At 44.8% G+C, this 21021-nt stretch overlaps 1 protein-coding gene and 2 pseudogenes across 7 annotated transcripts in view; 2 read left to right on the top strand and 1 right to left on the bottom strand.

The window, feature by feature from the left end:
- TBC1D2 (TBC1 domain family member 2) overlaps positions 1-21021 on the top strand; it is a 59533-nt gene that overhangs the window by 17481 nt on the left and 21031 nt on the right. For 4 of the 6 annotated variants that reach the window (XM_035252946.3, XM_035252932.3, XM_035252921.3 and 1 more), the window contains 2 exons: positions 6821-6954; positions 12830-13026. In XM_035252946.3, the coding sequence (XP_035108837.1) occupies positions 6828-6954; positions 12830-13026 (324 nt within the window). In that variant the 5' untranslated portion in view covers positions 6821-6827. The remainder of the gene's footprint in view (positions 1-6820; positions 6955-12829; positions 13027-21021) is intronic. The other 2 variants (XM_078373089.1, XM_078373084.1) reach the window with 1 other exon arrangement.
- Positions 1119-5288, top strand: LOC128932485 (heterogeneous nuclear ribonucleoprotein A1-like; annotated as a pseudogene). The gene has a single exon (XR_008482348.2). The product of XR_008482348.2 is annotated as a heterogeneous nuclear ribonucleoprotein A1-like (transcript).
- On the bottom strand, positions 4677-5330 carry LOC103794111 (ADP-ribosylation factor-like protein 8B; annotated as a pseudogene).

The following is a 21021-nucleotide window of genomic DNA, read 5'->3' as shown; positions in this document are numbered from 1 at the left end:
ATAAGGACATCAAAACTCCCATGAAACCAAGTCTTCCCTATGTTTTATTGTCACCCAGTCTTTTAGTTCTGTCTTGGTTCACTCCCTTAGTTAAACATTATTTGTTTGTTTGTTTGTTTGTTTGTTTAAGGTAGATGTTTGCTTAGATTTATCCTCATGTTTTCCGATTTCTTTGCTTATAGTTCGTTCTTGCATGCAGAATTTCCTATGGGGATCATTTTTTTTCTTCCTCTAGAAGTTCCTTTAGTGCAGAACTGTTGGTAGTAAACTCAGTTTTTTTCTTTGTCTGAAAAAGTATTTCACTTTCACTCTTGACAGTTACTCAGGGAATACAATTCTCAGCACATCAACTATCTTATTCTGGTGTCTTCTTGCTTCTGTTATTGGTGTAGTGAAGTTGGCTAATGGTCTAGTTGTCATTCCTTTGTAAATCACCTGTCTGGCCACTTTAAAAATGGAATTCTCTTTGTCTTTGACATGAATTCTTCTTAATTTTTCCTTCTTGGGGTAGGTGTGGAATAGAATACAGAGGCCAGAAATAAATCAAATCTGAAGATTCCTGTGAGTCTTATTTCCTCTTCCCGTTTTCTTTGTTCTTTCCTTAGCAAGCTCTGATTAAACACATGTTAAAACCCATGATGCTCCCCATGCGGTCTGAGAACCTACAGCATCAGCATCACCTGCGGGCCTATTACAAATGTAAATTCTTCACCCCAGACCTCCTGAATTAACTTTTCTGTGGGTGGGACCAAGAATCTCTTTTTAACGTGATCTCCTGGTGTTTCTTAAGCACACTAAAGTTTGAGTGCTTTAGTTACAGTTAAACTATTTCATTCTACTCTCTGTATCTCTTAACCTCTCTGTCATATTTGCTATTTCTAATTCTTTGCTGACTGCTGGGTAATTTATTTATTAAAGATCTTTCAGTTCACCAAATTTTCCCATTACTTGTGTCTAATCTTCTGTTTAATCATTGGGTTTTATAGTTATATAAAATATATATTATATATATGTAAAGATTGCATTTTACATTTTTATAAATTTGATTCTTTCTCGAATATGCCTATTTTGTAGTCCTTGTTCTGTGATCCCATGTTGTACTTCTTAGTTTAATATAGTTATTTTATAATCACTAATAACGCCAATATTTGAAGTGTTTGTAGCTTCATAATTCCAGTATTTGAAGTCATAATTATGCTGTTTGCTGTTGTTCTGCCTTTCATTCATGGCGTCTTGTTTCCTGGTGTGTTTACTAATATTATATTAACAGCTAGAGAGCCTTCACCTAGAATTTCCTTGTGTCAATTTTGCCAACAGGCATTTTTTTTAAAAAACCTATCTCTTCACAGAGGGTATGGGCCTTTAAGAGGTCTAGCTTTATGTAAGTATCTTTAGGCCCAAAGTGAGAATTGAGATACCTGCATAAAGCTGGGGCTCTTCCATACACTCTGTGGATCCAAGAACTCGGGCCCAAGACCTTATTTTCTTTCCTCCCTTGCAGCTGAGGCTCTAGATATCTGGCATCTATTCTGTGCAAGCTCATGACCTTGTTAATCTTCACCATAATAATGCTGCAAACAAACCACTTCTAGATTCAGTGTCATAATAACAAGCATTTTTGTTTTTTACACATCTAGGTTCAGCTGATCTAGGCTAGGTTCATCTGGTCTTGGCTCCAAGCTGTTGGTAGGATCTAGGTTGACCACATGTGTTTCTCATCTTCCATGGACCAGCAGCTACCCGAGGCATGTTCTCCCTATGATGAAAAGCAGGAGTGCTAGGCAAGCCTTATATACGAGCGCACTTTAACGCTATGTTTACGCCATATCTGCTAACATCTGTTGGCCAAAGGAAGTCAGGTGGCCACACCCAGAGTCGAGAAGCAGAGGAGAAATAAGCTGCTCCCATGGGGGTGCAGAGAAGGAAGGAGATATTTACTAAATAGTAATGTGATCTACACGTTTATTATCTTCCTCATTACTTCCCACTTGAGTTCCATATCCTTTTTCGTGTTTATTTCCCGGGTTTCCCTTTCTTTCCTCTGCCTTAAACTAGATCTTTTAAAAGTATGTTTTGGTATTTGTGGCATAAGAGTTTTTTGAAGAAATCTGTCCACTACACTGCTAGAAGTATGTATTGTACGTAGGGATTATGTAACAAAGCCAGGTTTCCAACACGGGTCTATAGACTTTGACTTCCATCTTTTTTCCCCCCTCATTCAACATACTTTTTATAGGCTTGGGAAATGATGCCTCCCAAGTTCAAGTGATTGTCCTGCCTCAGCCTCCCGGGTAGCTGAGATGACAGGTGCATGCCACCACACCCAGGTAATTTTTTTGTATTTTTAGTAGAGAAGGGTTTTCACCATGTTGATCAGGCTGGCCTCAAACTCTGGAGTTCTAATGATCCACCAGCCTTAGCCTCCCAAGGTGCTGGGATTATGGGCATGAGTCACCACACCTGGCTATGACTTCCTCTTTTTTGACCACATTATAGCTTCCATTTAAGTAAATGCCCTCCTGGTAGAGTGTTTTTCAAACTGTTAGCAACAACCACAGTAAAAGCATACATTTTTCTCTCATAGCTCACTATGTTTTTCACAAAATACTAATGCTCACTAAGTGGAGTACACTCTATTAAAGCAAAGCCTGACATTTTTTTTTTGAGACAGAGTCTTGCTCTGTTGCCCAGGCTAGAGTGCAGTGGCATGACCTCTGCTCACTGCAGCCTCTGCCTCCCCGGTTCAAGTGACATTAGCAACTCTTATGCCTCAGTCTCCCAAGAAGCTGGGATTACAGGCATGAGCCACTGCGCCTGGCTAACTTTTGTATTTTTAGTAGAGATGGAGTTTCACTATGTTGACCAGGTTGGTCTCAAGCTCCCGGCCTCAAACAATCTGCCTGCCTCACCCTCCCAAGGTGCTGAGATTACAAGTGTGAGCCACTGCACCTGGCCAAAGTCTGAAATTCTTGACAGGTTTTATACACACACATATATACATGTATTGACTGGCATGCTTTAAATTCATACATGCTTTTGGGAAATCATCATTTCCCAAGCCTATAAAAAGTATGTTGAATGAGGGAAAAAAAGATGGAAGTAATGATCTACACAGATACAAAGCATGCTTTAATTACTCCCGTATCCCCAGTGCTATTTGGTGATAAAGGCTTTCTGCCCATGGATGCCACCGAAGAAGCATCATTAAAGTCTGTCTTCTCCCTGCTGTCATGTCTAAGTCAGAGTCTCCTAAAGAGCTCGAAGAGCTGAGAAAGCTCTTCATTGGAGAGCTGAGCTTTGAAACAACCCATGAGAGCCTGAGGAGCCATTCTGAGCAATGGGGAACGCTCACGGACTGTGTGGTCGTGAGAGATCCAAATGCCAAGCACTCCAGGGGCTTTGGGTTTGTCATATATGCCACTGTGGAGGTGGTGGATGCAGCCATGAATGCAAGGCCACACATGGTAGATGGAAGAGTTGTGGAACCAAAGAGAGCTATCTCGAGAAGATTCTCAAACACCAGGTGTCCACTTAACTGTGAAAAAGATATTTGTTGGTGGCATTAAAGAAGACACTGCAGAGCATCGCCTAAGAGATTATTTTGAACAGTATGGAAAAATTGAAGTGATTGAAATCATGACTGACCGAGGCAGTGGCAAGAAAAGGGGCTTTGCCTTTGTAACCTTGGATGACCATGACTCTGTGAATAAGACTGTCATTCAGAAATACCATACTGTGAATGGCCACAGCTGTGAAGTTAGGAAAGCCCTGTCAAAGCAAGAGATGGCGAGTGCTTCATCCAACCAAAGAGGTTGAAATGGTTCTGGAAACTTTGGTGGTAGTCGTGGAAGTAGTTTTGTTGGGAATGACAACTTGGTCATGGAGGAAACTTCAGTGGTCCTGGTGGCTTTGGTGGCAGCCGTGGTGGTGGTGGATATGGTGGCAGTGGGCATGGCTATAATGGATTTGGTAATGATGATGGTTATGGAGGAGGCAGCCCTGGTTACTCTGGAGGCAGCAGAGGCTATGGAAGTGGTGGACAGGGTTATAGAAACCAATGCAGTTGCCATGGCGGGAGTGGCAGCTATGACAGCTATCACAATGGAGGCAGAGCTAGCTTTGGCAGTGGTAGTGAAAGCAATTTTGGAGGTGGTAGAAGCTACAATGACTTTGGCAATTGCAACAATTAGTGTTCAAATTCTGGACCCATGAAGGGGGGAATCTTTGGAGGCAGAAGCTCTGGCTCCTATGGTGGTGGAGGCCAGTACTTTGCCAGACCACAAAACCAAGATGGCTATGGCAGTTCCAGTAGCAGCAGTAGCTATGGCAGTGGCAGAAGATTTTAATTAGGAAGCAAAGCTTAGCAGGAGAGGAGAGCCAGAGAAGTGACAGGGAAGTTACAGGTTACAACAGATTTGTGAACTCAGCCAAGCACAGTGGAGGCAGGGTGGAGCTGCTATAAAGAAGACAGGATTTAGACAAATACTCATGTATATGGGCAAAAAACTTGAGGACAATATTTGTGACTAATTGTATAACAGGTTATTTTAGTTTCTTTTCTTTGGAAAGTGTAAAGCATTCCAACAAAGAGTTTTAATGTAGATTTTTTTTCTTTTTTTTTTTTGCATCATGTCATTTGCTAAATGTTTTAGTCTGATCCTGACAATTTCTTGGGGTTAGAAAGTACTGTATTTTGAGAAATACTTTAGAGAAACAGACAATAATTCTAGAATTATAGTAAAGAAGGACTGGAAGACTTCAGGAGACGCTTCAGCTTCTAGATTGTGAATGTTGAATAAGTCACGAAGTGTGATACCTATATTATCCTTTTCTTTGCAAAAAATTGAATAGTAGCACATTTCTTTATCCTGAATAGCAGACATTCATTTTTTAAATTAGCTGTTTCTCATCCAAGGCGTTAGGAAGATCTCTCTCTCTCTCTCCTTTCCAAGTACTAGCCCTGGAATTCCTTGTAACTGTGGTTTATCTAGATTAGGTAGCTCATTTCTGGAGGCCTCTATCTTTTCACGATCTGCAGCATCTGATATGTAAACAGTAGCATTGACTCCTCTGCAACACAGTTTCTACATGCTCCGAAACTGGGGTTGTCCTCCTATGTCCCAGAGCTTTTCTGTCATGTTACCTTTAGTTACTTTCTTCATGTCGAAGATCAGTGTGGATATCATGTTTTCACTAAATTGACCTGATGCAGTGATATATACAAAAGTGGTCTTGCCCAAGTCCTGCAGCCCCACAAGTGTCAATTCTGTCTCTTGCTTCCAAAAGAGCAGACAGAACCAGTACAGCAGGCAGGAGATGAGTGCCAGCATGATGGTCACTGGGAGAAAGGATAGATGGGAGGATGGATGGGAGGACAGGCAAGCAGAGGCAAAGATGACTTCCACATGAGCCAGCCTTGGCCTGGACCCCCCAACAGCTCTTTGGGACCCCAGTGCAGCACAGGTGGACATAGGCAGGTGGCAGCAGCCCTGTTTGTTTCTATTTCATTTTTTAAATGCTGGTCATGACACTAAACTGATTTTACAGCTTACCAATAAATTGGAATCTTGGGTGTGAAATACACTGACCTAGTGAATTCCTTTCATCATTTTCCTTTCCTTGTTATTAATCTTATCTCTTTGCAAGGGAAAATAAACTCCTTGAAGTGTTTTTTTGTTTTGTTTTGTTTTGTTTTGTTTTGAGTTGGAGTCTCTCACTGTTGCCCAGGCTGGAGTGCATTGGCACAATCTCAGCTCACTGCAACCTCCGCCTCCCAGGTTTAAGTGATTCTCCTGCCTCAGCCTCCTGAGTAGCTGGGATTACAGGCACCTGCCACCACACCCAGCTAATTTTTTTGTTTTTTGTTTTTTTACTAAAGATGGGGTTTCACCATGCTGGCTGTCTAGTCTCGAACTCCTGACTTTATGATTCACCAGCCTCGGCTTCCCAAAGTGCTGGGATAACAGGCATGAGCAACTACCCCCGGACTGAACTGTTTTTTCATCCAGCTCATTATGAACTTCTCTGTAGTCTGTGATCTTAGGTCAGCCATTGGTACTACCTAGTTCCTTCCTATAAACCAAACATGTGTTTGGTATCTCTGGCACATACAACACAGAGTTGGGTGCCAGCAAACATGCAGGTAGGTTAGTGTCCGGTTCTTAAATAAATGACATCATGAGGCTTCAGCCTAGACAAGTACTTGGTCAAAGGGTGACCCAGCTGTGAAGTGCACTAAGCTCCTTGGAGGCCATGAGATGGTCAGTGAAGGCTGCATAGAGGACAGATCTGAGCAGGGAAAGAGAGCAAGCAGGGTAGGATGTCAGGAGATGTTTGCAGCTTCAGTAGAAGTAGCGAGCCACTGATAGTTTTGAGCCAGATAGTTATGAAACCAGATGAAGGTTTTGGGAAAGATAGTTTAGCAAGTCCATTCGGCATTCATTCAACACACCTGCACGAAGCACCTTCTGTATTTTGGGCACTGTTTAGGCATTCTAGGTGCATCAGTGAATAGAACAGACAATACCTCTGCCTCATGGCATTTATACTCCAGCTGCAGGGTTGGGGGTTGAGGAAGTCAAGCTTGTAATACTTACAAGCCATATAGTGTGTGGAAGGTGAGAATGCAAAGGAGATGGGTAAAGGAAATTGGGAGTGTCGTGCATGGGGATGCATCAGACAGGGTACCTGGAGTCTGGGAGACCAGTCGGGATAGCAGGGTGTGGGATGAGGCCTGAGCTCTAGCAGTGGTGGTGGGAAGGGTAGACGGGCAGAAAGGCAGGGCTCAGCCTCATGCTCCTCTGTTCTCATCTCCTTTCAGAAACACAATGCACAACATCCGTGGCAACAAGCAGACTCAGGGAACAGGCCATGAACCTCCAGAGGAAGATTCTCCACAGAGTGGGGAGCCTCAAAGGGAGGAGCCCTCCTCAGCCCATGACCCCAGCACCCCAGGTGAGTCTGTCCAGGGCTGAGCTGCCTTTAGCGGTCAGCTCCTGAGGGCTGGTACAAGTGCCTTCTTTCCTTCCAGTGAACCAGCATTTGCGCGTTCGTGTATATCTTAGTTGGCTTGGGCTGTTATACCAAAACACCATAGTCTGTGCAGCTTAAATAACAGACGTTTATTTCTCACAGTTGTGTCGAGGCTGGGAGGTTCAAGATCAAGGTGCCAGCAGATTCAGTGTCTGATGAGGGCTCCCTTCCTGGCTTGCAGATGGCCGACTTCTTGCTGTGTGCTCACATGGTTGAAAGAGCTCTGGCCTCTGCTGCTTCTTCTAAGGGTACTGATCTCATCAGGGTCTCCACCCTCATGACATTAAATCTGATCACCTCCCAAGGACCTCACCTCTTAACAGCACCATGCTGGGGATTAGCGCTTCCACATATGAATTTGGGGGAACATATTCAGTCCTCAGCAGTATGCCAAAGATACAGCTCTCCAGGTCACTTCTGTGTTTACAGAGGTCTAGGAACCATGATGTTTTTATTATTGTGGTAAAATATGCATAACATAAAATTTACCATTTTAGGCATATGGTTCAGTTGCATTAAGCACATTAACACTGCCATACATGTCCAGAACATTTTCATCTTCCCCAACTGAAGTGCTCAGTAATGATTCTTGAAGTAGCAAAGGAAGATATCGCTCTTGTGTTCTCCTTTCTTTGTTACTTATAAAAATTCCTTTTTGGAGCGATTAAAACCACATCTGCCTGAAGACGTGGAGCAAACGACCTTTAGGTTAAGGTTTCATGGTTGGGTCTTCTGGCAGAGAGAACCCCTGGACTGTGTAGAAGTGACTCAAGAAAAAGTGGCCTTTGTAAGGGTTAAAAAACTATCTATAGGATACTGTGTTCACTATTTGGGTGATGGGTTCAATAGAAACCCCAATGTTATGCCATGTACTCATGTAATAAACCTGCATATGTACCCCCTGAATCTAAAGTTGTTTTCAAAAAGGAATGTATTAAAAATAAAAGATAAAAAGGGCACTGCTTGGCTTCTTTGCCTCTCTGTCATAGATTCTAATTTAACTGTTGCCAAAATGCACAAATTGACAAAAATGCATAGATTTAACCCATATTTGGGCTTCAATTATAGTTATTCCTGGAGATCTCATTAATCTAAACACCCTGCTCTTATAATCTTGAGGTGGAAACTAAATAAAAAATTTAGTTTAAAATTTCACTTTAGGCTGGGTGTGGTGGCCTACGCCTGTAATACCAGCACTTTGGGAAGCCAAGACAGGTGGATTACTTGAGGCCAGGAGTTTCAGACCAGCCTGACCAACATGGCAAAATCCTGTCTTTACTAAAACTACAAAAATTAGCCAGGCATGGTGGCATGCACCTGTGATTCCAGCTAATCGGGAGGCTGAGGCACAAGAATCACTTGAACTGGGGAGACAGACATTGCAGTGAGCCAAAATTGTGCCACTGCACTCCAGCCTGGATGACAAAGTGTGACTCTGCCTAAAAATAAATAAATAAATAAAATTTCACTTTAACTGTGCACTTGTCTAAATTTCCTATAGCGATTGCTACAAATAGTCTATGGTAGACATAGATGCTCTGGCACAATAAATAAATTAAAATTAAAGTAGGTGCTTGAACTTACAATGTGGCTTATTAAAATGAGACTCTATGAAGCCCTGGTTAAAATAGTTAATATGGCCCAGTGTACCTTGAAATGGGCCTTCAAAGATTTCAACTTATTACATAAAACCCTAAAAGATCCTAAAACACGAGGGAATTATGCTGAGTGAAAATAGCCAATCATAAAAGTTTATGTGCTGTACAAGTTCATTTATATGACATTCTTAAAATAACAGAATCGTAGAGACAGAACAAATTAATGGTTTTTAGGGGTTATGGATGCTGGAGGGTTATGATCTACCTATGAAGAGGGATATCTTTGAGTGATAGAATAGTTCTGTATCTTGAGCTATTAAATGGTGGTATTTTTACACATGTACATATGAGACATGTCTGTACTATATTTGCAACTTTCTGTGAGTCTATAATTTTTTCAGAGAAAACAGTTAAGAAGACTGGGCGCAGTGGCTTATGCCTGTAAGCACTTTGGGAGGCCGAGGAGGGTGGATCACCTGAGGTCAGGAGTTTGATACCAGACTGGCCAAGAGGGTGAAACCCCATCTCTACTAAAAATACAAAAATTAGTTGGGCATGGTGGTACATGCCTGTAATCCCAGCTACTCAGGAGCCTGAGGTAGAAAAATTGTTTGAACCTGGGAGGCAGAGGTTGCAGTGAATTGAGATCATGCCAGTGCACTCCAGGCTGGGCCACAGAGCAAAACTCCATCTCGAAAAAAAGTTAAGAAAAGGCTAGGCATGGTGACTCACACTTGTAATCCCAGCACTTTGGGAGGCCAAGGAGGATTGCTTGAGCCCAGGAGTTCAAGTCCAGCCTGGGCAACATAGGAAGATCCTGTCTTTCCAAAAATATATAAAAAAATTAGCTGATCTGGCATAGCAAGCGTGAAAAAAAAAATTAGCTGCTCCTGGTGCAAGCCTTTAGTCCCAGCACTTGGGGTGCTCAGGTGGAAGAATCACTTAAGTCAGGGAGGTCGAGGCTGCAGTGAGCTGTGATCATGCTTGGGTGACCAAGTGAGACACTGTCTCAAAAAACAAAAAAAAAGAAAAATCACTCTTTGGAGCAGTCAGTGCCTGGCATAGCCCCAGAGAGCACAATGAATGGTCCAAGAGAAGGCCAGTGCTATATCAGATCAATCATCATCATAATAACACTAGCAGTTACTTAGTGCTGGTTCTGCAGGAAGCATTTTTTTTGGTAATAACTTTATTAAGATATAATTCATATACTATACAATTCACCCATTTAAAATGTATAATTCAGTGGCTTTCTGTATATACACAGAATTATGCAGCCATCACTATAATCAATTTTAGAACTTTTTTATTACCCCAAAAGGAAACCTGTACCCTTAGTCATCAATCTTTAATCCCCACTGCCCCATAACGCTAGGTGGCCACTAATCTTTCTTTCTCTATGGGTATATCTGTTCTGACATCTGCTGTGAGTGAACTATACCATGGAATACACCATGCTGTGACTGGCTTCTTTGACTTGGCATATGTACCAAGCACTTTACCTACATTGACCTATTTAATTCTTACAGCAACTGGAACTGCATATATTGTCGTTATCCTCATTCGATAAATAAGGAAACTGAGGCATGGAAGGGTAGAGGGACTTGCTCATGGCTGTAGAGTGAGTGACAGAACCAGCATTTAGGCCAAGTAGTCTGGCTCCATACTGCTTCTGAGGCCTCATTTTTTGTTAGTGGTTTTTCAGACTGTATCTTTATTGCCATGAAACCTTGTCCCCCAAAACAAAATCTAATATAAAGAGCAGATAAAAGCAGAGTTGAGGCCGGAGTGGGAGTCTGGACTCCTCCACTGCTCCTCTTACTCCACCTTCCCATCCCAGTCAGCCCTTGAGGCACTCCCATGAAATCCAGGACACTGATTGAACACCAGTGTATTAGCCCTTGTCTTCTCCAGTTATAAAGGCACCATGATGCCTGCCCTGCCTGTCCTCAGAGTTGGTGCACAGTAGTGTATCAGAGGGCAGCAGTGCTACAGGGAGCTTCCCTGCTTGCCTAGGCCTCATAACAGGTAGGGGAAAGAGGCCCTACATCCTTCTGAGGCTGCCTGGTACCCATGTAACCTGATTTCTCTTTGGTCTGGAACAAGACTGTTCTGGTTTTACACTCAGCAAGGCACTGTTTATTTGTTTATTTATTTTGAGTCAGAGTCTCCTCTGTTGCCCAGGCTATAGTACAGTGGCACGATCTCGGCTCCCTGCAACCTCTGCCTCCCGGGTTCAAGCAATTTCTGGCTAATTTTTGTATTTTTAATAGAGACGGGGTTTTACCATGTTGGCCAGGCTGGTCTTAAACTCCTGACTTCAAGTGATCCACCCACCTCGGCCTCCCAAAGTGCTAGGATTACAGACATGAGCCACCACACCAGGCCGAACTAGGCACTATTTTGCACTCAGTGTACGGTTCCTGTCACCTACTGGAGTAATTCTTTATCTGTTCAAGACTGTCTGGCCTGGTCTCATGCTAAGTCATTTGGCTCACCCGAGGCCCTGCCCCCTATCCTGGGATCCCATACCACATCCTATTTTCAACACCTTTAACACTTTAGTCCCAAAAAGATAGGCAATAGTTTACTAAAATGCATAGTCACTCAAATGAGTAATTTGGGTTAGGAGATTTAGATAAGATCAATTTAAGATCCTACAGAATATCTGAGGGTAGACGGTAAATATGGCTCTAAGCTCAGCAGCCAAAGCAAAGTGGGAAATGCAAGTGGCTGGATTATTTCCAGCATCCATACGACTAACAACCTATTTTTTTTAGAAGAAGCAAAGCTTTTCTTGGAAGTTCCTAGGGCTGAAGGGAATTTCTTCTACTGGGAACTCATGACAGACATGATCTATATATTCCATGTGAACAAGCTTTTCAAGGACCGTTTGCCACATAGTCAGGTCATTAAATGTCCCTTGATGCAGGATGATGGCAGAGACCAGAAGCACAGCTGGGTCAGGGCAGGACAAGGCAACCCAGGGGAGTGATTCTCTGATGTTGGCTTTGATTTAAGAATAAAATTTTAATGACTTGAAAACAGTGGCTGGCAAACATTTTTTGTAAAGAGCCAGATAGTAACTATTTGAGGCTTTGTGGGCCTTAGGGTCTCTGTTTTAGGCACTCAGTTCTGCCTTTGAGGAGTAAAAACATCAATTGACAGCACATAAACAAATGGGCATGACCATGTTCTAATAAAGCTTTATTTATAAAAGCAGGCTGTGGGCTGGATTTGGCCTGTGAACCATAAGTTGTAACCCAGGAGATAAAAGGACTGTGCAACTTGAGACCATCAACTGTGGGAAATATGTCTCTTAACTTAGTTTGGAATAAGAAGAATCAAGTTAAGCGCTTGAGCTGTTCTCTGGAGCAAGAATGCAGAGAACAGGCCAGGCGTGGTGACTCATGCCTGTTATCACAACACTTTGGGAGACCAAGGCAGGCGGATCACAAGGTCAGGAGTTCAAGACCAACCTGGCCAATATGGTGAAACCTCATCTCTTCTAAAAATACAAAAAAAATTAGCTGGGTGTGGTGGTATGTGCCTATAATCCCAGCTACTCAGGAGGCTGAGGCAGGAGAATTACTTGAACCTGGGAGGTGGAGGTTGCAGTGAGCTGAGATCGTGTCACTGCACTCTAGCCTGGGTGACAAAACAAGACTCTGTCTCAAAAAACAAACCAACAACAACAAAGAGTGCAGAGAACAGACATTCATTCTGTGTTCCTGTCATCAGACAGATTTGTGTGCTTTGAAAATGTCCCAGCACATAGAGGTGGGATCCTGAAATAAGGAATAAAACATCCTGCCAGGGCTTGTGCCCGAGGAGAAAGCCACTTGGCAAACACCAGCAGGGTGGCATGAGACAGACCCATGCAGGCTGGGATCTGAAGGAAGAAGACAGGCACAGGTTAGCAGATGGGCTAAGTGACTAGGCCAGCATGGTGCAATAATGTTTATGTAGGCCAGTGCTTCCCAAAGTCTAATCCCCAGATAAGCTGTGTCAGCATCACCTAGGAACTTTTTAGAAGTGCAAAGTCTCAAGCCCTGACCCAAACCTATCAAATCCAGAGCTCCAATTAGGGCCCAACCATCTGCATTTTAATAAGCCCTCCAGATGCTTCTGAAGCAAGCTCAAGTTTGAGAACTGCTGATGCCATCAGTCATAACTTCTGTGTTTCTCATTTTGAGCAGGGAGAGAGCCAGCAGATTCTCCAAAGCTTGCACCCAAGTCCTCTGTGACCATCAATTTTGTTCAGAAAGCCAAGCGCCCGAGCAACACCTTCCCATTCTTCTCTGAAGGAATCACACGGAACCGAGCTGCCCAGGAGAAAGTGGCAGCCTTGGAGCAACAGGTTCTGATGCTCACCAAGGAGTTAAAGTCTCAGAAGGTGAGGTCTGGTTCCAGGGAGGCCCCAGGTTCCAGTGGACCCCTCCTGTTCCTGGAGCCTTTCAGGCAAGCTAGATGGGATGCCTTAGCCCAGCGGGGCACCAGGCACTCTCTGGTCTTTAAAGGCTGAACTGCAGAAGGTTGAAATGCACTGTTGATTATGCAGGAAGCTGATGTCACTCAAAGCAAGTCACAAAGGGGCACCAAGGCCAGATATCTCTGGAGATCTACTCTAATAATTGTCTCTTAGACCCCTCTGGGGGCCATGCATGGTCTCACCCCCAACCCGGAGAATGACAGTATTTGGAGGCAGGTGATCAGAATGCAGGGTCACAGGAGGGGCTGTCTTTGACCTGGCAGCTGATAGCTGGGCACAGATATCTGAATGACTGTCACAAGACTGTCACAAGAGAAAGCAAGTAAGCAGCGTGTGTGTGGCCCAGGGCTAAGCCAGGATCAACACAGAATAGTGGCAGGGAGGAATTTGGGTTTAATATGGTAAAAAGTTAATTATAAGAGTTACAAAAAGGAAGAGCTATATAGCCATTGTAGAAAACAGATCTCACACAGACAGACATTAAAATTACTCCACAATTCTATATTCCAGAGAGAAATGGTGTAAAAAGCCAGGGGCTACCTTGAGGGTCCCAAGGCAGGGATGCAAGGGGGCTGCAGCTCCGGGCAGGAGCCCCTCTTTAGCGTGGTAAAAGCGACTAAGTTAGGCAGTTGTTACATAAATCCCAAGGGTGGGGCCTGGTAGAGCCTGCTGTGGCGGTGGCAGTCTCTACTGAGGGCCCAGACTCCTTTTCCTCAAGAGGAAGGCCTAAGCTTTTGTGTTTGAACTTTGGCTGCCTGGAGGCCCTTTCTGCTGTTTCCCAGCCCTGCCTCCAGGGCTTAGGCTGGGGAGGTGGGGCTTATGCTCTATTACCTTATGAATATTTCTTACAACTTGTACATTTCTTCTTTTCTTTTCTGCCCTGTTTTGCAGGGGGCAAGAAATGCAGGAAAAAATGCTCTCCCTATACCTAGTTTTGCCCTTCATCTATCTTTTCTGCCCCTAAGCAGTGACCACTGTCAGCAGATCACAGGGAAACCGTCAGAGGCTTCATTCCTGGCGTGTCAGGAGTTTTTTTTGTTAGAGTTGGAGTTGGAGTTGGAGTCTTGCTCTTGTTGCCCAGGCTGGAGTGCAATGGTGCAATCTTGGCTCACTGCAACCTCTACCTCCTGGGTTTAAGCGATTCTCCTGCCTTGGCCTCCCGAGTAGCTGGGATTACAGGTGCTTGCCACCATACCCGGCTAATTCTTTTTTTTATTTTTTATTTTTATTAGAGACTAGGTTTCGCCATGTTGGCAAGGCTGTTTCGAACTCCTGACCTCAAGTGATTCGCCTGCCTCTGCCTCCCAAAGTGCTGGGATTACAGGCATGAGTCACCACGCATTCTCAAAGGAAGGGGCTCATTCATTCATATGTTCTTAATTCATGTGTTTATTCACCAAATCTTTATTAAGGGCCTGTTATGCACATGTAGTGTTCCAGGTGCTGGGAAAGAACAGTGAGCAAAAGACACAGGCTCTGCCCTTACAGGGCTTGCATTTCATAGCAGAGACAGACATTAAACAAGGCAACACTCAAATGTGTACTTATAACACGTGAAGTGGCCTCTGCTGATGCTCAGCAGGCCCGGCTGTCTTTTCCTCCTGTCATCATGGTGCTCCTGTTGTGAGGCTGCTGGACGCTCCTGAGAGGTGAGAGGGCATGAAACTGAGCCATAGCAGCTACTTGATCCTGGAATACTATAGCTTAAATCCCAAACCCAAACCTGGGGGAAAAAAAAGAAATCCTGAATATATGGGCAGCCTCCTGTGACACAGCCTCTCTTTCTAAGACATTGCAAATTGTCAGATGAAGTAGAAAGGCCTAGATTTCATGAAGGTTTGCCCCGATTGCTCTGCATCTCTGGAAGACTCATCATTCTTCAATAAATGAAGGCAAGACTCTTGGAGATTGATAAGGGTTGCCCAGGCTGTTGACAATTCCCACATATTCAGAGGGAAAATATCAGGAGGAAGCTGTTGAACCATTGAAGAATCTGTATTTTTTTTTTTTTTTTTTTTTTTTTACCAGGTAACCTTCTACTTTGTGTCCTGGGACAGACAGTCAAAAGGAGAATGAGTTGCGGTTTATTTAGTTTATTTATTTATTGTGCAATATGAGTGGATTTGTGTGCTCTCCAACCCATTTTACAAATGCTCTTCAGTCTTTAGGGTGATTCAAAGCACAGGCCTTTAAGCCAGCACAGACTCAAATTGTGGCCCTAAACAAGTTTCTTTTCTTTTTTTTTTTTTTTTTTGAGACGGAGTCTCGCTCTTGTTACCCAGGCTGGAGTGCAATGGCGCGATCTCGGCTCACCACAACCTCCGCCTCCTGGGTTCAGGCAATTCTCCTGCCTCAGCCTCCCGAGTAGCTGGGATTACAGGCACGCGCCACCATGCCCAGCTAATTTTTTGTATTTTTAGTAGAGACGGGGTTTCACCATGTTGACCAGGATGGTCTCGATCTCTTGACCTTGTGATCCATCCGCCTCAGCCTCCCAAAGTGCTGGGATTACAGGCTTGAGCCACCGTGCCCGGCCTTCTTTTTTTTTTTTTTTTTTTTTTTTTTTTTTTTTTTTTTAGACAAAGTCTCGCTCTTGTCCCCTAGACTGGAGTGGAGTGCCACAATCTTGGCTCACTGCAACTTCCACCTCCCGGGTTCAAGCGATTATCCTGCCTCAGCCTCCCAAGTAGCTAGGATGACAGGCATGCACCACCATGCCCAGCTAATTTTTGTATTTTTTGTAGAGACAAGATTTCATCATGTTAGCCAGGTTGGTCTTGAACTCCTGGCCTCAGGTGATCCGCCCACTTCCATCTCCTAAAGTGCTGGGATTAAAGGCATGAGCTATTGCGCCCAGCCCCTAAGCAAATTTCTTAACCTCTCTAAGCCTCAGTTTTGTCTTCTGTAAGCCTCAGTTTCGTCTTCTGTAAATGGAGTTACAGCCATGTTTACTGGAGAGGCCCGTGCCCAGATTCATAAAGCCCAGTACTTGGCACCCAGCAGCTGCCCAAGAGATGTAGGCTCTGGTTGTTCCAGCAATTACTGCTGTACCCCTTACCCTCCATTTCAATCTCTTCCTGCCCTACAAGCAGTGAGGCGCCCCCTACTGAGGGACTCTGAGATGAGATGGGAAGTGAGAGCCCATGAGTGACTCCAGGAAATGTACCACGGGCCATAGCAGTGATGGGGGAGCTTAAGTCTTTATTCCACATTAGGAAGGGAACAACTGCAGCCCCCTTACTCTAGTGTTTCACTTGTAGCCCAGATACTAAAACCAAAGAGGTAAGACAGAAAAAGCCAGCACAGACCAGGTGCAGTGACTCACGCCTGTAATTCCAGCACTTTGGGAGGCCAAGGCAGGCAGATCACGAGGTCAGGAGATCGAGACCATCCTGGCCAACATGGTGAAACCCTGTCTCTGCTGAAAATTACAAAATTTAGCCAGGCATAGTGGTGCGTGCCTGTAGTCCCAGCCACTCAGGTGGCTGAGGCAGGAAAATCACTTGAACCTGGGAGGTGAAGATTGCAGTGAGCTAAGATTGTGCCATTGCACTCCAGCCTGGCAACAGAGCAACATTGTCTCAAAAAAAAAAAAAGCCAGCACAACTTCTGGGTGTCCAGTGGTGCCTGCCCCCCTACCCCCACCCCAGGCACTCAGAATGCTTCTGGGAGAGCCGCTGTCCATCTGAGACCCTCCTTAGAGTCCCATTCATCAGCTGGGAAGATGGGCACCTGGACGCCCAGGGGCTACACGTGCAAGGTACCTTCCTGTGTTTCTTTAGTGGGAAGGCACCTCCTGTCTACCTCAAGCTTTAGGAGGACATGGGAATTCAGGGTCTTATCCTGGCTCACCCGGCCATTGTCAGTGGCTTTAGTGACTCTTTAAGAATTTCTATCTCAAACACTGTGAGATGCTCTTGAGAGCACATTGGCACCAAATCCCTGCCCTTGGGTCCCTCGCCATTTAGCGAGGAAGAGAAGATGTAAGCATGGGAGCTGCTGGTATTCAGTGCGGGTCCAGGACTGTACTGAGGCTTCCCATGTGTTATCGCTGTCCTTACAGTAGCTGTCATCCCCTTTCTCTGAAAAGGAAACTGAGATTCTCAGTGTCTGCATGCTCAGGATCTCCCAGGGGCTGAGCCAGCATTCAAGGAGCTCAGAGGAGGTGGGTGACTTGCCCATGCACATGCAGCTGGAAAGGCCAGGATTGGAGCCCTGATCTCCTTCTTCAGGTCTTGAGGCTGGGCTGCCTCCTCTCCTCCATAATTTCATGGTGAGGCCAGGTGAGAAAATTGCTCTTGAGAAAAAAAATGAATACACTCCCTGTGTGTATTCTACTGAATACACTCCCTGTGTACCCCCGGTGTCATATTAAACCACGGGCGACTCTGATACCCGTAAGCCATTATCTGTCCCCGCTCCTGCAGCACTGGCCTCACAAGAGGTTTGGGCTCCAGGAGATAGCACCAGATGGCTGATTGGCCAGGAACTGACCCTCGGAGTTGACAGAACTCCACCCAGCCTGAAGATTGTCTGCGCTGGCAGATGGAAGGCTGTTGTCTGTGGTGATGTTGGCCATCTGTTGGCTGCTGGGAATGATGAACCCCTCTGGGACCCTGCCTGCAGCCCTCTGGGGCCACCTTAGTTCAATCAGGATTACTGGGTAAAGGAACATAATTTTGGGGGGAAAGTTGGTGGGGGCAATGTGTGGCCTCTTACTTTCCTAGAAGTCCAGCCAAAAACTTCAGAGGACGTGAAAGAGAGCTGGGAGGTACCTTGGGCACGTCAGCTTGGGGAGGGCCACTTGGCACTTTCTTTCTCATGCTAGAGGCAGTTGTGAGCAGAGGAGGAAGCTTTAGCTCCATTCATGAGAAAGCTGAGGTTCAGTGAAGAGGCCACTTGAGCCACCCTCCTTAGAGTCACCTCCTCGTTAGATACACCCCCAGGGATCCAGAATGGGAGACGAGGCCTGTGCAATTCCAAAGCCCATGCCCCTTCATCTGACCCCTGTAGGGCTCACCACTGATGAAAGTAGAATGCTCTAAAAAGATAAAGGATTATTTTTTAAAAATATGATTTATTGGCTTTTAAAAATTGAAATAAAATGACAACTTATGACCAAGTATCAAAATCTGAGATAAACAAAACAACTTGATTGAGAAACATTAAAAGTACCACTTGGGCCAGGCATGATGGCTCATGCCAGCATGTTGGGAGGTTGAGGTGGGAGGATCTCTTGAGCCCAGGAGTTCAAGAGCACCCTGAACAGCATAGAGAAACCCTGTCTCTACAGAAAATAAAATAATTAGCTGGGCATCGCAGTGCATGCCTATAGTCCCAGCTACAAGGGAGACTGAGGCAAGAGGATCACTTGAGCCCAGGAGGTTGAGGTTGTAGTGAGCCATGATTGTGCCACTGCACTCCAGCCTAGGCAACAGAATGAGACCCTGTCTCAAAAAAAAAGAAAAAAAAGAAAGCTTCATTTCATCAACTTTTCTATTTTTAAGAATTGGTCCTAAGACATTGCTTATAATCCAGACTTCAGGTTTCCTGAATCCATGATCTATTCTCACTCCTCATCTTACAGGTCCTACTGAGGCTCCCTGCCTCTGCCCTGGTTCCTTTCTTTCAAGCCTGTTTTATTCTGGTACAAGAATTCTGGGGGTGGAAGGAGAGCCTTCTGGGCTGGTGTCTTGGTCTTGGATTCTGGGAGCCAAACATGGGAAGAAGGAGACAGCTAGATGTAATGAAATGAGTTTAGAGTCAACTCCCCAAAGTTAAGAGAAAGATACCCGCCTGGTTCTACTCCTAGGGCAAGTCTGAACAACAATGTTTATTCGTTATTTCACTGGGAAGTTATCCAAGGTAATCTCCAAATCTCAGCTAAAGCAGAAATGGTCTAGACTCCCAGTTATCCCAGAAGCACAGGAATGTTAATCTCTCTCAACTGAACCCTGAGAAGCTGAACATTCCAGACATTCCCTTTTGGTTTGCAATCACTGCCCTGTCCTCACCTCACCTTCCTGCCACACCCTAGGGCTCCCACAGCCACATGCTAGCTCTTTCCTTCCTCCAGGTCTTTACTGAGACTGTCAGCTTGGCCGCATCCGGAGGGCTGTCCCACCGTCATCTCCCACCTGCTGCTTGACCATCTCTGGCCTTTCTCATTCTTCTTGGTTTCATTTAAATGCTCTGCACTGATGTATCCCCGCAACCTCCACCTCAGAAGTCATTGCCTTTCCCATGAATACCCTCATTCCCCTTTCTTGCAGTAGATCATTCTACTGTGGTGAGTCACGTTCATCACCACAAACCTTTGCAGTCCTTGGAGGTGGGAACTCCTACCAGTCCCTCTTTGGGCTACAGCACCTGGCTCAGGGCCTGGTCTGGCACCAAGTGGTGCTTGGTAAAGGTTGAATGGATGGATGGATGGGTGGGTGCATGGATGGAAAAGAGAGAACCAGAGAAAGGACAGTCACTAGTCCTAAAGTTTCAGAAGATGCATGCTAAGGTGGTTTTGTCATTAGCCTCTCCAAAGAAGTCATGATTTTTGGCAGTTCTCCAAAGTAGAATTGTTCTTAGCAAATAAGCCTATCCAGCCAATCCATTCATTTTAATACTGGTGTGGTATCATTGACATGTTTCTAGGAAACCATGTTTTTCCAAATGAGAAGCACAGAGCAGGGCAGTGTGGCCTGAAAGTCATACTTACCTGGTATGAGGTCCGCATGGGCCTGGCTACTGATGTCCTGATCCTGGCCCAGAATGAACTCACATCCCTGCTTTGGGGCAGGATAGGCCTGAGTCCAGGCATGGCCCTGGCCCTCCCTGTGGAAGTTACAGGCTTGAAGGCACAGGGAGCTAAGCAGACCTTGAGTTCCTACATGAATCAGTTGCGCCTGCTGAGGAATAAAATCAAGCTCTGTTGTTTCTGAACTTTCTAGAGTTCCTTCCACCAGCTTTGCAGCTATCAGTCTGTGGGCTGAAGGGAATGAGGCAAAAATGGGTTGAATGAGGCCCTCTGTGTGGATTTACATGGGAATTACCAGTGTATTTCCTTTTAACGCTGCCTCAACTTGATTGGTAGTGACTGGATGCTATATTGAGAAGGATTCTGAGGCCTCAACTAGGCTGTGCAGGAAGAAGTATGAGAGATTATTGGCAACGGGTTTATAACGTCAGGAAAAATCCACACCGAGACAATGGATCACTCAGCAAGGCTAGTTTACTTCCTGCAGGAAGGGTGCAATTCGCCAGTAGTCTTGCCACAAGAGCACACCTGAACAAGGGAGGCGGGGGCATTTATAACTTTCATAACCTGACACAAGTGCCCTACTCTATGTCCAGTTACCGTTGGCCAGAACGGGACCTCACATTCTATGCTTGACCTGATTGGCTAAAAATCTGGAAATTTTCTAAAGAGGTAAAGGCAGAGGAGAACAAAGGAAAAGAGGAAGTAACTTCAATGGTTAGAGAAGCAATAACATTTTCAAATAAGAAAGGGGAATAAGCTTTGACCTAAGACTTGCTAGGCTTGTCCAGGCACATCAGAGCAAAATATCTAGGTTAAACTGTAAGAACTAAGAACATGGGATGCACTTATTTCTTTATTATGACCAACACCTACTTTAAGATTATTAGCAAAAGCTTTAAAGTAAATTAACCTTTGAAGAAACTGTCATTTATTTGTAATGAACTAGGAGGAAAGCTTTGAAGAGGAACCTTTTATTTATTCTTATTTCCTACAGAGATTAATTAGTGATGTCTGCCACAGGGATGAGAGGGAAGAGTAATGGCACATAGCTGCCACCCCTGGTTTTATTGGTGACCAAGCACAGGCTTTGGAATCTGGTTGACTGAGATTGAATTCCACTCTATTCTCTGTTGGGCCTCAGTTTG

This window comes from Callithrix jacchus, chromosome 1 (assembly GCF_049354715.1).
Source record: "Callithrix jacchus isolate 240 chromosome 1, calJac240_pri, whole genome shotgun sequence".
Classification (NCBI taxonomy): Eukaryota; Metazoa; Chordata; class Mammalia; order Primates; family Cebidae; genus Callithrix; species Callithrix jacchus.
This window is presented reverse-complemented; position numbering and strand designations above follow the sequence as displayed.